Source organism: Montipora foliosa, chromosome 7, assembly GCF_036669935.1.
Source record: "Montipora foliosa isolate CH-2021 chromosome 7, ASM3666993v2, whole genome shotgun sequence".
Classification (NCBI taxonomy): Eukaryota; Metazoa; Cnidaria; class Anthozoa; order Scleractinia; family Acroporidae; genus Montipora; species Montipora foliosa.
The window spans coordinates 25,266,644-25,288,358 of NC_090875.1; the positions used below are offsets into that span (position 1 = coordinate 25,266,644).

General features: G+C 38.3%; 3 protein-coding genes and 1 long non-coding RNA gene across 5 annotated transcripts in view; 1 reads left to right on the top strand and 3 right to left on the bottom strand.

Moving 5' to 3' along the window:
- LOC138010509 (caspase-3-like) overlaps window positions 1–3,302 on the bottom strand; it is a 3,533-nt gene extending 231 nt beyond the window's left edge. Inside the window, exons 1-3 of the mRNA XM_068857489.1 lie at window positions 3,126–3,302; window positions 1,243–1,287; window positions 1–1,058 (exon numbers count right to left, since the gene is read on the bottom strand). The exon at window positions 1–1,058 is cut by the window's left edge and continues 231 nt beyond it. Coding sequence (XP_068713590.1) covers window positions 307–1,058; window positions 1,243–1,287; window positions 3,126–3,219 — 891 coding nt within the window. The 5' untranslated portion in view covers window positions 3,220–3,302 and the 3' untranslated portion in view covers window positions 1–306. The remainder of the gene's footprint in view (window positions 1,059–1,242; window positions 1,288–3,125) is intronic.
- LOC138010378 (uncharacterized) overlaps window positions 1–6,768 on the top strand; it is a 7,279-nt gene extending 511 nt beyond the window's left edge. Inside the window, exons 2-3 of the long non-coding RNA XR_011124454.1 lie at window positions 6,243–6,295; window positions 6,411–6,768. This is a non-coding gene — a long non-coding RNA (uncharacterized lncRNA). The remainder of the gene's footprint in view (window positions 1–6,242; window positions 6,296–6,410) is intronic.
- A 2,635-nt stretch (window positions 6,769–9,403) lies between these two features.
- Window positions 9,404–13,140, bottom strand: LOC138011543 (caspase-3-like). The gene is made up of 3 exons (XM_068858600.1): window positions 12,947–13,140; window positions 11,071–11,115; window positions 9,404–10,886 (listed from the first exon to the last, which is right to left on the bottom strand). Exons 1-3 carry the CDS (start codon window positions 13,044–13,046, stop codon window positions 10,135–10,137), a joined length of 897 nt encoding a protein of 298 aa, XP_068714701.1. The 5' UTR covers window positions 13,047–13,140; the 3' UTR covers window positions 9,404–10,134.
- A 943-nt stretch (window positions 13,141–14,083) lies between these two features.
- Window positions 14,084–20,812, bottom strand: LOC138011544 (ras-related protein Rab-7L1-like). Of its 2 annotated transcripts, none has more exons than XM_068858602.1 (6): window positions 20,355–20,516; window positions 19,205–19,260; window positions 19,065–19,080; window positions 17,536–17,717; window positions 16,743–16,864; window positions 14,084–16,062 (listed from the first exon to the last, which is right to left on the bottom strand). In XM_068858602.1, coding segments are annotated over exons 1-6 (528 nt in total). In that variant the 5' UTR covers window positions 20,356–20,516; the 3' UTR covers window positions 14,084–15,911. The 2 variants fall into 2 exon arrangements, with proteins under 2 accessions (XP_068714703.1, XP_068714702.1); XM_068858601.1 differs by lacking the exon at window positions 20,355–20,516 and adding an exon at window positions 20,620–20,812 and having other exon boundaries at window positions 14,085–16,062.
- Window positions 20,813–21,715: the final 903 nt, after the last annotated feature.

Here is a 21,715-nt window from a genome sequence, read left to right on the forward strand (position 1 = left end):
ATTAATTTTTTTGTCCTAAAATTTCCATGGGAAATTTAACATCACAAATTTGCATTAATTATCCTTTTGAACATCTGGAGCCTGGAGACTGACAACATTACAGGCTACTGTCACATGTTCAAACTTTTTTGGTACAAATTGACAATACCAAGAAAAAATATTGTGGGTTTCCACTTTAACCCATTGACTCCCAGGGGTAAATTACCAAGTCTGGCCGGTTTCGGCCAGTTTGGATGTTGATGGGTTGAAAGGAAAGGGAGCAACACTAGACCCCCACCAACCTATAATGTGTTGTTCTGGAGAATTTTAAGATGCATTAAATCTTGGACAAAAGAAAACTTTCTTTCGCAGCATACATATCTCACATGGCATTTGCTTAAGGCCTTCCACACTGAAATAATCAGCCACTTCCTTGTTGACTCTCAACATCATATCCATGACATGCTCCTTATCTGAATACTCTGTGAACACATTACATACTGCAGAAATGAACCATGAGCCAGCTGAAGGCTCCCTGTAGCTCTCATGGCTAGGTGCTGAGGAAAAACAGATCAGAAAATCTGCATCTGCTGGCAAACTTGGGTTTGAATACATAACTGGCTCACTATCACTTTCAACTGACACTTGATCACGCCGGTTGCCTCGGCAAGCTTGGATCATAAATATCTTGGGTTTTCCCTCGAGGGAGGGACACTCGTCACGGCGGAAGGATGCTGTAATGGCTTCAAGGTTAATAACTTCATCATCTGTTCCATGAATTCCTGCTTTTGATCCATGGCTTAATATGACACACACAAAACAGTCAAATCTAGAGAAGTCTTTCTCTGAAGTATCTCTCAGTACATCCAACATTTCACTTCTTTTGAGATTATCATAAACACGCCATCTGAAGTTTAAGTTGTCAAAAAGATCGCCAAGCTTTTTAACATCGTGCTTTGAACCAGTCCGCTCAACATGTGATCTCCCAGGGAATATAGAATTGTTGATCACTAATACATAGCCACTTTTTGCTATGTAATTGATAGCATCACCAGAAGATTCCTGACAAGAAATTTGAGCTGAAAATAAAATCATAAAAATAACCCAGCCTATTAGAGAAAGGAATGGCATAAGATATATAGAACTAGTGGTATGCTCTCAGCACTAATCAATGGTATAGCAGCCAGGTGATGCCTTGCACAAAAAAGGGAATGCTTTTTATGAATAATTGTTTCACACGAACATGATGCATCTTGTACTTACTACTACTTCTTGTTTGTGGGTCTTCCTCTTGTGAAACTCTTTGAACTGAAATCCAAAGAAGAAAAATGATAACTTTGGCTCAGAGTGCTCAATGTTTAGTCTCAAAACAAATGTGGTGTGCTGATTAGCTGTACTACAGTTTTTTTGCTCAGCTACCAAGACAGCGAACAAAAGCAAGGTACAGCAAGAGGTCTTGGATTCAAACTACAGTGGGACCAACACTCAGGTCGTAAAATCACTGCAGAGAACAGGTTGCCTTTGTTGTTACAGGTGTATGTCAGAGGTGGTTTGACTTTCAAGTCTTCATAGATTCACTATGAACAAGGAGAACCTCTTGCAACTATTGTTCATAATTTTTGTGGGAAGTTAAAGAACCTGGGCCTGTTTGTTCAAAAGCCGTTTAAAGCTAATCCCAGATTAAAAAATAAACCCAGGAGTTTATTCATCTACTTCAAAAAATTGTGCTGATATTCAGGAAAAAGTTGATCTTGAAAAAAAAAAATAAATAAGCAAAAGAAACTTTTGCTCAAAAGTTGAAAATATGAAACCACAGTTTACGCCAATTCTGCGTTCAGTTAATCAGCTTTCGAACGACCGGGCCCTGCATACTGTAAAGAGTAGGTATTGGCCATTGGAACAAAAAGGCTGTTGGTTTTGACTGCCACTAAAGCTCCACCTAACACCTTTGCTGAATTTAAGATGCCTAGGACAGCTGTTAGTAGAGAGGCCATTATTTGCTTGAATGTGCAAAAAAAAAATTCTTGGATTTTTTCTTTGAAACAGTAAACAATTAGTGCTGTTTCAAACCCTAGTGGAGTGAGGGTCATCTCATTTTCACTAGCCAACAGAAAATGCATGCTAATAAATAAAGAAAACAAGCGGACACAACAGGGATAATGAAAATGAAATTATTTTACCTGTGAGTTTATGAGAATTTCACTTTCTTTTGTGTTCATTAGATATGATGCATGTATAATAGGTCAATTTAACAATGTGCTCTCTTGCTTCCAAAATATATAATAAATATCTTGTTAACTTCCTTGTTTTTCTGGCTGTAACTGTACAGCCCTTAAACTCAATTGGAAAGAGCTAGGACTTGGTGTTAACATCAAATTGCCCTCCTTCTGTTGTTAACTTAAAGCAACCCTAGGACTAATTATTTCAAAAATTCTAATACATTGCTATTACCGGTTCCTAAATGGTTATCAAGATGACGACATTTTGATTACTACTATTTGCTGTTTCAAACCCCAGTGGAGTGGGGGTCATCTCATTTTTACTGGCCAACAGAAAATGCATGCTAATAAATAAAGAAAACAACAGGATACGAAAGGGATAACGAAACCGAAATTATTTTACCGGTTAGTTTTAGAGAATTTCCCTTTCTTTTGTGTTCCTCAGATATGATGTGCGCTATGATAGGTCAATTTGACAATGTGCTCTCTTGCAACCAAAATATATCGATATCTTGTTAACTTAATTCGTTTGTTTTTCTGGCTGTAAATGTGAGTACATCCCTCAAACTCAATTAGAAAGAGCTAGGACTTGGTGTTAACATCAAATTCCCCTCCTTCTGTTGCTGTATTTAAAGCAACCCTGAGACTTTCTTCAAAATTTCAACACACTGGGCCTGGGCATGCTACCACCGGTTCCCATAATTATGGTTATCAAGCTGGCCGAAATTTTGATTCATTTCATTTCAAAATACGGGTGATAAAATACATAAGCTAAACCAGCTTGTTGACAAGTACTTTGATACGAACATTCCCAGTATTTCAACGGAGTTCGCGATCGTTGTATCGAAGTTGACTGTGGAATTGGAATGCGTGTGAAGCATATTTCCACCAGAAATTCGAGGTTCTGCAAAATTATGATCATCTTACCTTCAGGCTTTTGAGATCCAATCGTAAGTTCCGAATTATCACCTATTACGACGATACCATCACTCCGGTTAATCGTTGTATTAAATTTGGCCATACCAGTACTATCAGAAGCGTAAGAACACCAAACGAAACTGAAGCGGGAAGGAGAGAGGAAGAAGCAGGAAGTAGAGTCGGAAGTAGAACAAAAAAAACTAAAAAAAACGGTCAGCGGTACAAGAGCTTATTGATTTAATACTGCAAATAAAGATCACTCAAATGTTAAACATCGCTGGAGTATACTAATCATCTCGGTTGTTCAAAAGGTGGATAGCACTATCGACACTATCCACCGGATAAATCACTATCCAGCGGATAAACACTAGCAAAACCGATTGAGTTATCCAGTGGATAGTGATTTATCCAGTGGATAGAGCTATCCACCCTTTGAACAACCGACATCAATGATCTGAGATCGGGAACCAGGTTCTTCTGGAGAGTGTGACCATGACAGAGATCGTAAATAATAATAAGGGTAACTTTATTTAAGGTCGCAAACGTAGGGAGAGGTTGCCCAAATCTCCCGAGCCAGTGGCTCATGTTAAAAACGCACGACTATTTACAATACCATAACTAATTACTATTTTCATATAAAAAATAAAAATTCCAGAAGAATCCAGAACTGTATTAAAAGATAGTTTAAAAAGAAACTAGTGCAAACATTAAGATAAGAGAATAGCTAGCGTATACAGTTCATACACGGGCAGCCTGCAAATTCAACACCGTTCAGACGGGAACGAAATTGAGCCAAAGTGGTCGAGGATTTTGTTATGGCTGATAATTGATTCCAAATGTGGGCAATCTGATACAGAAATGAGTTGTGCATAACGAGGCTGTTATATGATGGCTGCACAACATTTAGGCCATTACCTCGTAAATTATAATTAGTTATCCTAGGTGTAAAAAAATGAGAAATGTAATTTGGGCCGTTAAGTCTAAAACACTTAAAAAATAAAATGAGCGATTGTACGATGCGTCTTTGTTCAAGCGTGCCCATATCGGCCGTAGCTAAGCATAGCCGAGATCATAGGTAGCCGAGTTACCCAGGTTAAGTAAAGACAGGGGCACCCAACGAGAACGTAGTTCAAAACCACTTAAACATAGCATTGTTAAACGTATTTTAGTATTTAAACGATAGATATAGGCATAATTTTATCCCCTAAAAAGTTTTCATCTGTTCGGATTTCCTGGCTGAAAGTCTAGTGATCCGAAAATTATAGGTATCAAAACTTACCATTTCGAAAATTTTAGCCAGAAAAAAGGCTCCCGAAAATTCTAGGTGACCTTTTTAGGGTAAAAATCCGTTAAAAATGGGCAATTATACCATTTTTCAGATGTTCGAAAATCCTAGGAGAGGCAGGCAAGCAAGAAATTTTACAACCAATTTTCCGAAAATTCTAGATCTCAAATCGTCTTCCGAACAGATATTTTCCGAAAATTGACGTTGGGTGCCCCTGTAAAGACTTAATCGCATAGTGGTTGGCTCGTTCGATGGTATTCTAAGTAAATACTAAGATGGTATTCTAGTAAATACAACAAAGAATGAGGTTTTCGATAAAACAGTATTTGTATAGATCGACGGAGCCCCGAGGAAAAAAGTTTAATTCAGCCGGGAGGGTGTAAACTGCAGGTTGGGGTTGCAGGCCATTGTTTCACCGTATATGAAACAACCCAAACCTTTACTAATGCTAATATTAGGCCTAAAAAATAATGTCTAAGCCTAAGGTTAGCATTTTTGGAAAGGCTTAGGTTGTTTCAGTTATGGTAAAACAACGGCAGGTACAAAACGTAGGTCGTAGGTCATTGTTTTACCTATACAGAAAGTATCCTTAGTTAACATTCATAAAAGCTAACCTAACCTTAGGCCTTAAAACTTTTCTTTAGGCCTAAGGTTAGCTTTTATGAATGTTTAGGATACTTTCTGTATTGGTAAAACAATGACCTGTGACCTGTGACCTGTGTTTTGTACCTGCCGGGTAAAACAATGACCTGCAACCCTATTAGGTTAACCCTGCATCTTGCAATCTGCACTTTACACTCCCCGCATTGGAGCTGGGATATACTGGAGTTGCAATCCTTAGGTTTCAAGTTTTGACAGGCTCGAGTCGATTAACTATTTTGACAAGAGAAAATGTACACATCAAACAGATTAACTAGAATAAAAGCTTCTTTCTTTGGCAGTCTTTATCCTGAGCAGTTTGAGCTTTACCACCCCTCTTTTAAATGAAATGGCATTATTACCTCCATCTGATGTGATCCCATGTTACAACACCAAACATATTTTCCTTGGAAATTATCCACAACGGTTTTTTCATGCAGTGAAGGTGCATCTCGAAGCAGGCAGGAAAGGAGGAAGACAATTGGGACAAATATCTTACCCTAACCCTAACCCTAACCCTAACCCCCCCCCCTCCCCCTGTGGAAGGCGTGATTACGACTGGTGTTAAACTGGTGAAATACAGTTTCCCAGGGGTTCTAATTAAATGCCAAATGCCAGACCCAATGACCCAAAGTTGTATAACATTTTAAACTTTGTAACTGGTGAAATTATAATACTGTTGATCTGATTTTTTTAAATTAAATGTTGGTGAATTTTTTCAAGGACTGAATATTAAATTTCTATGAAAATAAATTCCTTAAGAGCTTCAGTTTATTTGTCAATTGGCTGTCTTATATACCCACACTGAAGTAAAAAGAATCCTCAAGCTTATTTAGCGGAGCACAAGTTGTTTGCTGATTCAGGAAACAGTACATCAAATAAAATCACACGAAGTCAAAGGGATAAAATCAGATATTTATGTGAGGGATAAACCGAACGTGACCCGAACACTCAACCCGAACATGACGTTGATTCCGGGAACTGAACTCGGGCCGCAAAGATGGAAGGCACAGTGCTCTCATGGTGAAGTTCTCTTCTGTAGAGAGATTTGACAGTTGACAATTTGAGTGTTAGTCTATGATTATGCGAGTGACAGTGTTGCAGTTTGTCTATGACATCTGTAGCCTTCTTGCGCCTCTTCCCTCCTCCTCTGGACTATAAAAATATTCCGATATTCTTGCGTCACGTGTTTGCTTTTGAAGGTGTACAGGAAAGATTGTCAAACTGTTGTCTCTGTGGTCAAGATGTTAGTGAGGTAAGTCGTGTTACCACTGTTCGTTTTACCTGTCCTAATTCAGTGTTCATTTTATTAATTCTTGCTTGTCTTTTTTTTTTTTACCTATGTACTCTTGACTATTGTGGTTTGTCAGCAAGGATCCAAGATTGGAAGGTGTGTTGCAGAATGCTGTTCGGCGTAGTTTGCAAGACATGGGACAGAGATGCGTGCAAGAACTGGAGAGAGAGTATCGTCCAGTTTCATGACTATGGGAACTCCAAATTGGAGAAGACTATATCAAACATACAGTCAGATCCTCCCGATCAATGTTGCACCAATGTTGACCCCCAAATCATCGTTGTCTTTGTACTGACTAACCAAACTAGCCTCGTTACAGATGAAACAAAACACGTTTGCGCTAAGACAAAGCTAGTTTTTTGGCCGCAGTTTATGCGTTCCTTTTGTCTTAGTTGTCCTGAGCTTGTTGGTTTTCGCCCCTCGTCTTGTACTTTTCTAGTTGCCCTCCTTTTAAAAAATAAATAAGTTATGTCATAATGGTAAAATGTCAAGGTAAGTTTTAGTGCTGATTGTTGGAAAACCATCTCGCTTGTTCGGGATTAAATTTTGCCCACCTTATGCCCTATATAGCTATACTGGTCCATTTAATTGATATTGTCAGCCAAAATATAGCTTTTAGAATCTCATGTCGGATGACATTGAGTCAACATCTTTCGTTCGATAAACCGGTTAGCCAACATTGCTGGTAAGCCGTGCGGCTGTCAACTACCATCACCCGACAAATGATGGCCATGGCTTTGCAAAGGAGTTTTGCCTGGGCTTCAGGATCAGTTATATATACCTGCCAAGAATGATGTTTCGAAATAAAAGTTGAGTTTTCCATCACCAGCTTCGGTGTTGTATCTAAATTTACACGACTCCGTACTCTCCATTCTAGTAATCACAATCTTTGCAGTGAACGATATAAACGTTTCACATGCAAGGCAGAACGGGAGGGAGGCTGGTGAAATTTTTGCGAATTTTTGCAACGACTTTTTTGCACTTCATCACCCAGTAAAGGCTAATTGTCAGTTTTTGTAGCGAAGCCAAGACCAAGGTATGTAAGAGACTCTTTGGCTGTATCTGAAGAAATGGGCAGCAAATCGCAACCTCATGTTGCCTATACAAGCTTAATTTTGCCGGCTGAGCGCTCAACGGGACGTCACATCAAATTTATTGGTGTTTGCATCCAGTACGTTTCACTCGAGGCCCCACACGTGTTCTCCGATCTTGTATGCACCGGAAGTTGGACGACGGCAACATTAACGAACAACGTAATGGAAAACTTATTTTCTTTCTTTTTTTTAACATTTCGTGAATTTTGAAGCTTATAGCCAAACAATTGACCATTTGAAATGAGAGAGACGGAGAAACTTGAAAAAGCACGATTTTGTTTGCGTGCTTGCGTTTTCCATAACTGAACGAGTAGAGTTCTGGCTATCTCACGTCGCACATTTGTAGAGAACAGGGATAAGGATACACGAGTGTTAAAACACAGCTGCTCGTTTTTTAAACATTACATCAAATGCTGTGTTTCTCTCCTTGACGCCTGGGTCATATGTCTCATGCTCCTGTTATACTCGACGTTATACCTCACGCCAAAAATTAACGAAACGGATGCGCGCCATTTTTTAGTGCGAATACGGACATTTGAAAAAATGCGTGGAAGTTGTAGCGTAGATGGTTGAAAGCACGTGTGTGTTTTGCAACATGAAGAGCGCATGTATCGATAAGCGAGTTAAATCGAGAGACCTGGAACCAACCGACGGCTCGAGCTCCCTTTGACAGAAATGGCGGGAAATCCTGTTGCAATACACTAAAAAAAAAAAACGCGTGGTGCAGCGTTCATGCTGAACAAAACTCGAAGTGAGCTGCAATTTCCACAAACTTGGGAGCTTTTTTACGTTATTAAACAGTCTACGGGGAAATATCTTAGTTGGTAAGTGTAAACTTTGTTTCATGGATAGTTGTGAGGCAAATCCTTGTTTGTCAGTAGTTCGATACTCCTGCAAATCTTTGTTTCTCTTCATTTTTGAAAGCCATCGTGGAGTATTACATTTTTTTCACACCTTGGTCGTGAAAATTTTACATGAACCATTTTCAGCTGTAAGTAAAAACAATTTTAAAATAGCTCACCATATTAAGTAAAGGAAGAGCTTTAATAACGAATAGACCTATTTATTTACCACAAAGCAAAGAAAAACATAAATACTGATTTACCGGATTTTAAAACAAGGTCGATGCTAACAACCTACAAGGAGGGGCTGTAAGGGGATTTCGCGTGAAATTAAACGTGATCGACCGAATTTATTTTCTGTGATCCGTAATCGAAAAAAATTAAAATTCGTGAACCGTGAATGATATGATTGTCGTGATACGTGAAAAAGAGAAATAATTTTCCGATATCCGTGATAACCAACACGAAAACGACCCTTTTCCGTGAACGGCTACTTACGTAGACCCTACAAAGAACAAAGGGCTACGAAGTCGGGTTTTCTTCATCTTACGTCACAACAAACAAAGGGGTTTCGTACGACCCGTTGCGTAGTGTATGAATAAGCTGACGCGACCTTTGACACCAACCATCAGGAATCTTTATTTTTATTTCCACGACCTAGCTACAATGTCGGAGGGCGAAGTCAGCGAAGAGCAGTTTCGTGTTTTAGAAGGGGTTGTTTACTTCGTTGATCCTAAATCTCCTGGATCTTTCAGTTTTCTTGGGGGAAAGGAAAGGATCAGAATTCCCCTGAAAAGAGAACATAATTCCCTTGACGCCTTTAAAAGGCATATTAGGGCCGTTTATACGAGAGAAAATAAGCCGCGGCTTACTCTAGCCGCGGCATACATAATACGCGAAAGGAACTATTTACACGAGTATAAACTCCCAGGCCAGGATAAGCCGCGGCTTGAGAAAGCCGTGAACGTAGATTTTGTACCATTTATACGAGGAGTTCGCGTCTTATGTAAGCCGCGGCCAGAGTAAGCCACGGTTTATTTTCTCTCGTATAAACGGCCCTATTGTTGAACACGCTGGCCTCAAGACCGAAGCCGAGAAGCGTGGGATAGGGTCATCTATTGATCTTAAACTGTGCAGACTAGTCAAAAGCGCAGAAGGCAGTAAAGCCTTCTCAATCAATACACAAGCGCAATGGAACGTGGAAAGGCTTTTGTCGATTCTGCAGTTTTACAAGGTGAGTGTTTTTATTACTGAAATTTGATAAAAGATCATAAAATTAGAACACGTGTTACTTGAAAGTCACGTTTCAAAGGTATATCCATACTTTCGTGTTAATTCGCGTTACACCTCTTACAATACTAGGAGTCCACAAAAATTTTATTCAGTCCCCTCTACATTTTTAATTTGAAGTTAAAAGAAGAAGATAAAAAGAGAAAGACAAAAGAGAATTATTTGGTTAATTAACTTTATTACTGTCAAAATGTCACGAGCATCTTTGAGAAACCGTGCAAACCCTCCGGTCCCATAGGAACTGTGTCCAGTGAAACGCTATCTTCCGTCAGCATGATACTTGAGGGGTTGAGAGCTCTGGAACAGCTGTTGAAGGAACTGAATCCAGATTACAAGATTGACCTGCACACTTGTCTCACTGTTCAAGTCGAAAACCTCCATGCAATAGGTCACTTCAAAGAGCAATTCCCAACTTTGCTACAGTCCGCACAGAACCTAGCCAATACGGTGTACGAGAGCATAAAAAGGGTTGTTCAGTGGGCGGCTTACTACTACACTCACGAGAAGTCCTATTAACGGTTAGACTAGCAACACTAGACCCCCACCCACATATAATGTGTTGTTCTGGAGAATTTTAAGATGCATTAAATCTTGGACAAAAGAAAACTTTCTTTCGCAGCATACATATCTCACATGGCATTTGCTTAAGGCCTTCCACACTGAAATAATCAGCCACTTCCTTGTTGACTCTCAACATCATATCCATGACATGCTCCTTATCTGAATACTCTGTGAACACTTTACATACTGCAGATATGAACCATGAGCCAGCTGAAGGCTCCCTGTAGCTCTCATGGCTAGGTGCTGAGGAAAAACAGATCAGAAAATCTGCATCTGCTGGCAAACTTGGGTTTGAATACATAACTGGCTCACTATCACTTTCAACTGACACTTGATCACGCCGGTGGCCTCGGCAAGCTTGGATCATAAATATCTTGGGTTTTCCCTCGAGGGAGGGACACTCGTCACGGCGGAAGGATGCTGTAATGGCTTCAAGGTTAATAACTTCATCATCTGTTCCATGAATTCCTGCTTCTGATCCATGGCTTAATATGACACACACAAAACAGTCATATCTAGAGAAGTCTTTCTCTGAGGTGTCTTTCAGTACATCCCACATTTTACTTCTTGTGAGATTATTTTCAACACGACATTTGAAGTTTAAGTTGTCAAAAAGATCACCAAGCTTTTTAACATCGTGCTGTGAACCAGTGCGCTCAACATGTGATCTCCCAGAGAATATAGAATTGTTGATCACTAATACATAGCCACTTTTTGCTATGTAATTGATACCATCACCAGAAGATTCCTGACAATAAATTTGAGCTGAAAATAAAATCATAAAAATAACCCAGCCTATTAGAGAAATGAATGGCATAAGATATTTAGAACTAGTGGTATGCTCTCAGCACTAATCAATAGTATAGCAGGCAGGTGATGCCTTGCACAAAAAAGGGAATGCTTTTTATGAATAATAATTTGACATGAACATGATGCATCTTGTACTTACTACTACTTCTTGTTTGTGGGTCTTCCTCTTGTGAAACTCTTTGAACTGAAATCCAAAGAAGAAAAATGATATGTTTGGCTTAAAGTGCTCAATGTTTAGTCTCAAAGCATACCACCCAAATGTGGCTGTACTTCAGTTTTTTTGCTCAGCTACCAAGACAGCGAGGTAGTTAATGACCTTGCTCAGTTGGTCGAGGAGAGACTACCTACAGCAAGAGGTCTTGGATTCAAACTGCAGTGGGACCAAAACTCAGGGTCTTAAAATCACTGCTGAAAACAGGTTGCCTTTGTTGGCACAGGTGTATGTAAGAGGTGGTTTGACTTTCAAGTCTTCATAGTTTCACTATGAACAACGAGAACCTCTTGCAACTATCGTTCATATATTTTTGTGGGAAGTTAAAGAACCTGTGCCTGGTTGTTCAAAAGCCGTTTAAAGCTAATCCCAGATTAAAAAATAAACCCAGGGCCCGGTTGTTCAAAAGCCGATAAACGCTAATCCCAGATTAAAAATTAACCAAGAAGTTTATTTTTCTACTCCCAAATGTTGTTCGACGCTGATATTTGGATAGAATTTACATTAGTACAAGTGTTGATCTTAAAAAACAAAAATAAGGAAAAGAAACTTTAACCAAAAAATTGAAAACATGAAACAAAAGTTTACGCTAATCCTGGATTAAGTTAATCGGCTTTCATACAACAGGGCCCAGGAGTTTATTTATCTACTTCAAAAAATTGCGCTCATATTCAGAAAAAATTTGCTTTAGAAGAAGTTGATCTTGAAAAACAAAAATAAGCAAGAAAAACTTTTACTTAAAAGTTGAAAATATGAAACCACAGTTTATGCTAATCCTGGGTTAAGTTAATCAGCTTTCAAACAACCGGGCTTTGCATAGAAACTGTAAAGAGTAGGTATTAGCCATGGGAACAAAAAGGCTGTTGGTTTTGACTGCCACTGCTCCACCTAACATCTTTGCTAAATTTAAGATGGCCAGGACGGCTGTTAGTAGAGACGCCATTAGTTGCTTCAATGTGCAAAAAAAATTCTTGCTGTTTCAAACCCCAGTGGAGTGGGGGTCATCTCATTTTTACTGACCAACAGAAAATGCATGCTAATAAATAAAGAAAACAACAGGATACGAAAGGGATAACGAAACCGAAATTATTTTACCGGCGAGTTTTAGAGAATTTCGCTTTCTTTTGCGTTCCTCAGATATGATGCGCGCTGTGATGGGTCAATTTAACGATGAGCTCTCTTGCAACCAAAATTATAATCAATATCTTGTTAACTTCGTTTGTTTTTCTGGCCGTAAATGTGAGTACATCCCTCAAACTCAATTGGAAAGACCTAGGACTTGGTGTTAACATTAAATTCCCTTCTTTCTGTTGCTGTATTTAAAGCAACCCTGAGATTTTCTTCAAAAATTCTAACCCACTGGGCCTGGGCATGCCACCACCGGTTCCCATAAATTATGGTTATCAAGCTGACCGAAATTTTGATTAATTTCACTTCAAAATACGGCTGATAAAATACATAAGCTAACCCAGCTTGTTGACAAGTACTTTGATACGAACATTCCCAGTATTTCATCGGAGTTCGTGATCGTTATATTATCAGGAAGTGGAATTGGAATGCGTGTGAAGCAATTTCCACCAGAAATTCGAGGTTCTGCAAAATTATGATCATCTTATATGCAAAAATTTGGTTTTATCAACGGAGTTGACAATGTAAATTGGCCACCGTACAGAGATTCTACGGTTGGCCAATTTACATTATCAACTCTGTTGATAAAACCAAATTTTTGTATACTACTTCCCCACCGAAGCAGCACCACAGTTTCTTTAGAAACTACCCCTTCATTCATTTATGATCATTTTACCTTCAGGCTTTTGAGATCCAATCGTAAGTACCGAGTTATCACCTATTGCGACGATACCATCACTCCGCTTAATCGTTGTAATAAATTTGGGACCGGCCATACCAGTACTGTCAAAAGCGTAAGAACACCAAACGAAACTGAAGCAGGAAGGACAGAGGAAGAAGCCGGAAGTAGAATATATACAAAAAACAAACGAAAAAAAAAACGGTCAGCGGCACAATAACTTATTTAATTCTTCAAATAAGGATCACTCAAATGTTAAACATCGCTGGAGCATAACATCATCATCTGACATTGATCTGAGATCGGGAACCAAGAGTGTGGCCATGACAGAGATCGTAAATACAACAAAGAATGAGGTTTTTGATAGAACAGTATTTGTATAGATCGACGGAGCCCCGAAGAAAAAAGTTTAATTCAGCCGGGAGGGTGTAAACTGCAGGTTGGGGTTGCAGGCCATTGTTTCAGCGTATATGAAACAACCCAAACGTTTACTAATGCTAATATTAGGCCTAAAAAATAATGTCTAAGCCTAAGGTTAGCATATTTGGAAAGGTTTAGGTTGTTTCAGTTATGGTAAAACAACGGCAGGTACAAAACGTAGGTCATAGGTCATTGTTTTACCTATACAGAAAGTATCCTTAGTTAACATTCATAAGAGCTAACCTTAGGCCTAAAAACTTTTCTTTAGGCCTAAGGTTAGCTTTTATGAATGTTTAGGATACTTTCTGTATTGGTAAAACAATGACCTGTGACCTGTGTTTTGTACCTGCCGAGTAAAACAATGACCTGCAACCCTATTAGGTTAACCCTGCATCTTGCAATCTGCACTTTACACCCCCCCCCCCCATTGGAGCTGGGATATACTCCTTAGGTTTCAAGTTTTGACAGGCTCAAGTCGATTAACTATTTTGACAAGAGAAAATGTACACACCAAACAGGTTAACTAGAATAAAAGCTTCTTTCTTTGGCAGTCTTTATCCTGAGCAGTTTGAGCTTTACCACCCCTCTTTTAAATGAAATGGCATTATTACCTCCTTCTGATGTGATCCCATGTTACAACAGCAAACATATTTTCCTTGGAAATTATCCACAACGGTTTTTTCATGCAGTGAAGGTGCATCTCGCAGCAGGCAGGAAAGGAGGAAGACAATTGGGACAAATATCTTTAATGATATTATATATTTAGCTTTAGTGTTCAGAAACTTAAAACCCATTAGGAGCCCCTCTAGTTAAGGACCTATAAGAAAAATGTATAAGCATTCATAAAGTAAAAACAGAAGTGTTTTTTAAAATATTTCTGTATAATAACCATAAATCAGGGGACATCAACACTCATTTTTGACACTGGATAAGAAGTAATGGGTCATTCCAATTTTTAGCTGCACCCCCCCCCCCCCAACCCCCTTCCTCTGGAAGGCGTGATTATGACAGGTGATAAACTGGTGAAATACAGTTTCCCAGGGGTTCTAATTAAATGGCAAATGCAAGACCCAATGACCTGAAGTTGTACAAAATTTTAAACTTTGTAACTGGTGAAATTATAATACTGTTCATCTGATTTTTTTAAATTAAATGTTGGTGAATTTTTTCAAGGACTGAATATTAAATGTCTATGAAAATAAATCCCCAAAGAGCTGAATTAAAAAGTTCCCTTTTTTATTTGAAGCTTGACCTTGACATAAATCGAATGTGATCTGAAAATACCATATGCGCTACTTAATAGCCCAAGGATACATACATACTTTAAAATAATTTACAGTTATTATTGCTTTGGATAGAGTGAAGAGTTGAAATTTACAAGAAAAAATAAGGCAAATCTTCTGTTTTCCTGTCCAAAAGACGAACTTCTTGGAAAGGAAGGAAGGAACGAAGGGGGGGGGGGGGGGGGGAAATTCGCGTATGAAGGAGTTGAGATGCCTGTCGGAAATTTTGAATTGAACCCCTAAAGGAGACCAATCTGGGCTTCACCCTGGATTTTTTGACCCTTAAAAGAGACCATTATTATATATAAATTTCTTTGCATGACCTCGATGGCTACATATGATGCCATTTTCCCCAAAACACCCTAAGTGAGACCAAAATCCGAAATTTACACCCCGTTTCATATGCAAGTCCCCCACCAGGGACGAACTAACAGTATTCCAAATTTACTTGGAAGTTATTATCAACAAACAGCCCTCTGAGTTAAATGTCAAAAGAAAAATATGTTAACCCATTGACTCCTGAACCACCCCCACTGACAAGTAAAACAGTCTGGTATTAGACTGAGTAAAATCTATTAAGTCTCACTCCTAGGAGTCAATAGGTTAAAAAGGACATAGTTTTTGAGGGGATGTAGAGGTTGTTAATTAACCTGGAGTGACTCCTCATCAACCCCTCCCCCTCAATTTTTTTCTCGCATCAAATTACATTACAATAAACATCACAACCATATCTTCATTAGTTCTAACAAAGATGCATAACAGTTTCTTGAAATCCCAACAACTATAAAAATTTGACTATGATCAAAGAATCTGTGTGAAAGATTTGATGGGTTTAGTTGGGCAGGGACGATCCAAAAAGAAAGCAGAGGCATATCAGTACAAGAAAGGATGCAAATTTCAAATTCGTTACAATTAAGAGGTCAGTAATTGGTGTTTCGCCCATGACTGACATGCTTGATTTAAAGCTCTACCATGGAGCAATGCTCCTGGTTGCTGTGTAGTGCTCGGTGGCAAAAAGCCATTAACACCAAAAACATACACATTTTCCATAGTCTACTAACTTTGTTTTAAATTCTCATTATGTTGCTGCTCGCTCACTTGATTGCTTGCTCTACCGCACACACACCCACATACTACACTATGAAAAAATAATTTACACATTCTCCAAAATAACCTGAGAAATATTAAAGTTAAATTCTCTGTAGGGTATCTTTAAGTTGTACTGTGCTCTTCCTCTCTTTCATCACCCTCTCTAAACCTCATGAACAACATCCTGATTTGACAGTTTCTTTTGGATTCTTGACGCTATTAAGTTCAATAAACCCCCCTTGATCTGTGCCAGTTCTTCTACTTTGTAAGTCATTTTCATCTTCTTTTTTATAAATTTCCAAAAGTTCTTGCAACAAGTACCTGAAAAGAATAGGGAGAGAATATTTTTTTCAAATTTATTTGATTCCATTTGCAATAACACTCCGAAAGAAGGGAAAGAAGAAACGCAAGTAGCTTCTATTAATAACATCATCAGAGCTCAAAAAGTACTGATGTCAGATCAAATTAATGGCAAGAATGAGTATGGTAGTTTAATAATACACTCAAAATTTATATACACAATAGGCACAAAATTAAAAAGAATAATAAATAAATTAATAATTTATTTTTAGTCATCCATTTTAGTGTTGTGCTCGCCTTAAACTAAGCACAAGTGCTTTCCCAGTTGGTAAACTTAGAAATCAAATCACATAAAATTATGTACAGCAGAACAAAGTAAAAAATAATGTTAGTAATGGATTAATTTTATGCACCATAGATACATGTATGTATACTAGAGAGTGGTTCTCCAGAGATGCAATCAACACTATTTAGAGGGGTTAACCATTTGACTTCTCAGGAACCTTAGGACGACCCCTGTGACGAGTAAAATCATCTGGCATTAGACAGAGTACAATCTGTTAAGTCAATGGGTTAATGAACCCTTTCAAACAGATTTTTCTTTAGCCAAATTTATTTTCTATAAGAATATAATGAACACATGCTACACAAAGCAATATTGCGAGCATGATACTGAAAAAGACCAAATTTAATATCCTTACTCCATTGTTTCTGTGACATTGATATCCTCCTTCACAGACATTTCTGTCCAACCAAGAAATCCATTTTCTTTACACATTTTGTCAATCAAGTCTTTTTCAACTGGCCTTGTTGACAAGTCACTCTACATGTAGGAAGTATAAAAAAGTATTAAAAATCCACAACACTATAACCATGGGTTGTTCCTTCTTGATTTTAATTCTTGTCTTCAGTTGATATTTCTTGTCACTGAAGAAATATGGATTTAGTTGGCAGCCAGTACTTGCTTTATTTGCTCGGACAAAATATATGTGTGTGAGCTTGCGCTTTGTGAAAATATATCATTGAGTTCTAGTTGGTTTATAGTAACATTGATTTAACCCATTGACTGGTAAAATTGTCTGGCCTTAGACAAAGTAAAATACTAAGTATCACCGGTTTGAGGGGTGAAAGGGTTAATTCATTCTTTGAGATTTGAAACTAGTTGCTTGGTGATTCATGGCAGGAAATCAGAGTTATAGCCACTGGATTCAAACCTCCGTAAAAAACTGGTTAGATGCTCTACCCATTGAGCAACTAGAACCCATTGGGGGCTACATCATTTATCCAGGTCCTAAATGAACAATGTGTCCCAATGGTCTGCGAGCTCTACAAAGTCATGCTAGTTTACCCTGACAGTAACAGAAATCAACCCACGACCTCCGACATAACAGCCCGATGCCCATCCAACTGAGCCACCAGTGTGCAGTGACATACTGCTCGGTTTATCTCACAAAATAAAGAGGTGATAACGATGGTGATCAAATTTGAACTTGCCTTATTTCCAACTAAAATACAAGGAATGGTAAGTCCATTAGGAAGGGTGCATTTTTTGTCCAGGTCTTTTTTCCATTTGATTGTACTGTTGAAAGTCTGTTGACTGGTGAGGTCAAACATAATTATGCAAGCAGCTGCTCCTTTGTAGTATACTCTTGTCATTGATGTAAATCTTTCTTGACCTAGAATTTTGTGATATAGAGAAAGAGCTGCCAGATGTCGATCTACATGTAAACTTCATTATTAAAAACTGGATCATTGGATAATGCATTTCTAGTGTTTTAACGGCTTAGCCATCATGCTATATGAGCTACTATATCATGCTCTACAAATATCAGTAACTGCACACATCAGTTTTCTTGTATTTACAAAATAAGCAGGGAAGATTTATCCATAATTTGTGAGCATTTTGAATAAAATATTATTATTCCACTCACACTTGTTGGATATGAGATGATCATAGCCAACTCTGCACTAAGCATCTCATTGGCTATCTATCATCTCACATCCAACGCATACTCTTGGAATAATTGTTAATTAATATTCTGACTTTAAATTTGAGTTTCATTGATTCACACGAGTCTGAATTAACCCATGGGAATGTATAAAATGACTGGCTTTGATACCCATTATCCATAGGATGGCAATTTTTTAATAGATAGTACTTTCCACCTTTTGAACTACTGAGGCTGGCTGAATAACACCTGAATTATACTCTCTCTCTCTTTGTTGGAGGAATATTCAGCTGCATGCTTGATCATTGAAACATAACCTAACCTCAAATGTTTTTAATGTGCAAAAGTCAAATTTCAGCACCATGAAACATGTATATTAACTGGTTGTGACTTTGCTTCTAATAGGCTGCATGAGTTGTGTAAAATTGACAGAATTGATGGTACATCATCAGTGCGGATCCAGACCTGGAGGTAAGGTGGGGGCCCAATCTCAAACATTTTCTTTTTGCCCTTTTGCAGTTATGGTGTTTTATGGTGTTTTGGTGGCTTTGGCCCAAAAATAAGGGAGGAGGAGGAGGGGGTGGAGGAGGGGGAGGGGGAGGGGCGCCCCCCCCCCCCCCAGGCCCCTTCCCTGGATCCGCCACTGATCATTAATTTTTTTCGTCCTACAGCTGAGCTGGTGAGAGGAATGAGTGTTTCCCCGTGATGATGTCACAAGCTGTTTTACATTCCAGTTTTCAAAGAATTTTAGCAAGAGTTATTGGCCCATGCCTAACACTAGCTTGGTCATGGTGAATAAAAATTGAAATTCAAAAGTGAAAATGGAATGATATATTAATGGGGGCATAGTTTTTCAGTGAGTGATTAACGCATTGACTCCCAGGGGTTCCCCATTGACGAGTAAAATCGTCTGGCGTTAGGGTTAATATTCCAAAGTGCAACTAGATTAATCTCAGCAAAGAAAAAATTTTAGGCTATGGGCCCTTTAGACAATGACACTGTAACAAGTAAAGATTTGAGTTGTTGGTTAAGATACTTTTGACAAACCCAATAAAATTGCATGCTGTAACTTACCAGCGATATCCCATAACTTTCACCAATATACATGTATGTAGACATGAAAAAATGGAAACAGCATTGTTGTAAATATACATCAACATTTGAAGTGTTTGGCAATGCTTAATTTCACTGATAAGTTTGTCTTGCAAACCCACCTGAAGTCGTACAGTTGTGTCTTCAGACAGCTTAATGACTTTCAATGCGAAATCCACTGAAAAAGAGAGATAAACTATGTTTGCAGTATTTTTAGTCATACTAACAACAACCTTAGTTATTTAGAAGACAACCCTGTCACAGCCTCTTGGACGTACACTTTTTTCCCATTGTTGGGGAAAGAAATAATGGAAAGGGATTGGGTGGGTGTGAGGTGGCATTAGGGGTAGAGGGAGAGTGACAAAGGGGGTAGGTAGGGCCACTCCATTTGTGCACATGAACAGAGATCATGTGAATAGGAGTTGCCTTTTACCTCAGTATGTCTGTACTGAGTACTTTAATGTATAAAGCTGTGCACAACCGGACTCACTTAACATTTCCAACATCTGTTGTCTTAGCTTATAGAAGCAATCGCTCCAACCATCCCTATAAGTTCAGACATATTTTTGATTGCACCAATGCATATAAGATTTCCTTTTCCCCACTTGTTATCCCCTTTTGGAATGACCTTCCTGGGGACCTTCCCAATTCTGCTGTTAATGCTGAGTCTGTTACTGCCTTCCAAACGAATGCTTTGCCAATCATAAGACAATATTGTAATGTAATGTAAACATTTATATGTTGTAAATAATTTAATTTAGGTAATTATTTATTTTATTAATTTTTCTTTGCCCCCTTTTCTATTTCGTCGCTGACTGTTTTAGCATCCTGTATTGTCATACGACTTCTAGGATTAATAAAAATGTATTTATGTTAAGATAAAATACTTCATTCAGACCGATGTAAAATTTAGCATGCACAGTTTAAATTTCCCACCAAACAGAGCTTGGGTTACTACTGATTCATAATGATGTGTAATTAGCTTACACTGCACAGATCTTTGTTTAACTCACCCCTTCTTTAACTTTTGGAGTTATATACTTGAGGTTTCGTGTTACCGGGTACAACTCTAAATCTTCAAAAATGCACAGCTTTCCTGATGCATGTAAGGCAGAAGTACTTCTGCCTTACATGCATTGAAGATTTAGAGTTGTAACACGAAACCTAGCTAGTTACGCTGCCAAGAAGCATATTATGTACTTTCTTGTTCAAATTTCGTAACAGTGAAGTTTAAACTCTTCCAGTTAACTAAGGTTACTGAACTGCACTTACTTCAACAACGATAATTTTTCTACTTTCGGTCCGTTTCATCGGTAATCTCTACTAATGATTAAAAGCACACATCCACCACGGTGATCTAACCCGAAGGTCTAGGTCGTGGGTTCAATTCTCACCCTGGTCAGCGTTTTTCTCCGTCCTTGTGTGGGCCCATTTCCATTAGTAGGGTAACGCCCACATGGTTTACATGGCTAGAAAACTAGGACTTCACATTACCCTCCAATAGTTAACCTTAATTACATTAAGCATGCTCCCTTACCTCCTTGAGTTGGCTTGTATTCTCGTCCTGGGTGCTTATTGACGTAACGTTGTACAAAGCTTGTTTTTCCAACCGTAGCATCGCCTATAATAATCACTTTAAAAAGAAGTTCAGTCATTTTTGGTATCCAAGATTCGAAGACAAAAAAAAGAACCTTCCTTCTTCCATTTTGACCCGGAACTTCACGTGACTTTCACTTGATTTCACCGGAAATGTAATGACCGGAAATGTTAAAACGTAAACACGAGATTGTTGCAGTTGCCGGTTTAACACTTTCAACCCCCGAACGACTGTAAAAATATAAATTTCGACTCCAGGAAGATAAAGAATTCTATCGTCAACTTCTGACATGGCATTACGTCTTCTCAACAGATTTCTCCAAACCATTACATTGATTTCATTACATTAAAAACGCCAACTAAAGATGTGTTGTCCTCTTGAGTCCATGTTTATGGTCAGTATGTGTTATGTTCTGGTTCGGTGGTGTTGTGCCGCTTACTCCCGAAATCCCCAATCTTTTGCAATCTTTTTTTGAACAAAACATTGAAAATACGTTACATCATTATAGCCTACGGTACGGCTACACGTAGGCTAATCATTCTATTCTATTCTCGCTGCTTTCCAACTCTTTCAATACAGTCACTACTTAGCATTCGAGCAGGCTCTCCGAGGGACTACCCGCCGCAGAGAGAGAGCCACTACTTTCCAAACTCTATATTATTAACTGAAAAAAGGACTAATTTTCTTGTATTATTATTATTATTATTAATTTTTAATTAAAACAAAAAATAATAAAAAATAAATAAATAAATAAATAATAATAATAATAATAATAATAATAATAATAATAGAGCGGTTTTCGAATGAGTGTCGTAAAACCAAAACCAAAGTAATTACTTTGACCAATCAAAAAGGACGGAGACCATCCAGTAAACCAATCAAAACTCGAAGTAATTACACGTAGCCGTCACAAAGCGCGGGAAAATGTGCACGCGCGAGCCACAATTGGTTTTGATTTCACTTCTGATTGGTTGAAAAAATGGCGCGAGAACTTGAACCAATCACTGAGTGAAGTAATCATAAACCAAAGTAATTA

Bases quoted from the DNA above. Each gene is read 5' to 3' on its own strand.
- LOC138011543 (XM_068858600.1), bottom strand. From the start codon at position 13,046: ATGGCCGGTCCCAAATTTATTACAACGATTAAGCGGAGTGATGGTATC. The intron at 11,116-12,946 runs GTAAAATGATCA...TTTGGATTTCAG, and splicing joins TGGATCTCAAAAGCCTGAAG to TTCAAAGAGTTTCACAAGAG. The intron at 10,887-11,070 runs GTAAGTACAAGA...TTTTATTTTCAG, and splicing joins CCCACAAACAAGAAGTAGTA to CTCAAATTTATTGTCAGGAA.
- LOC138011544 (XM_068858601.1), bottom strand. From the start codon at position 20,737: ATGACTGAACTTCTTTTTAAAGTGATTATTATAGGCGATGCTACGGTT. The intron at 16,865-17,535 runs GCAAGTTCAAAT...TCCTACATGTAG, and splicing joins GTATTTTAGTTGGAAATAAG to AGTGACTTGTCAACAAGGCC. The intron at 16,063-16,742 runs GTAAGGATATTA...TATTCTTTTCAG, and splicing joins AATGTCACAGAAACAATGGA to GTACTTGTTGCAAGAACTTT.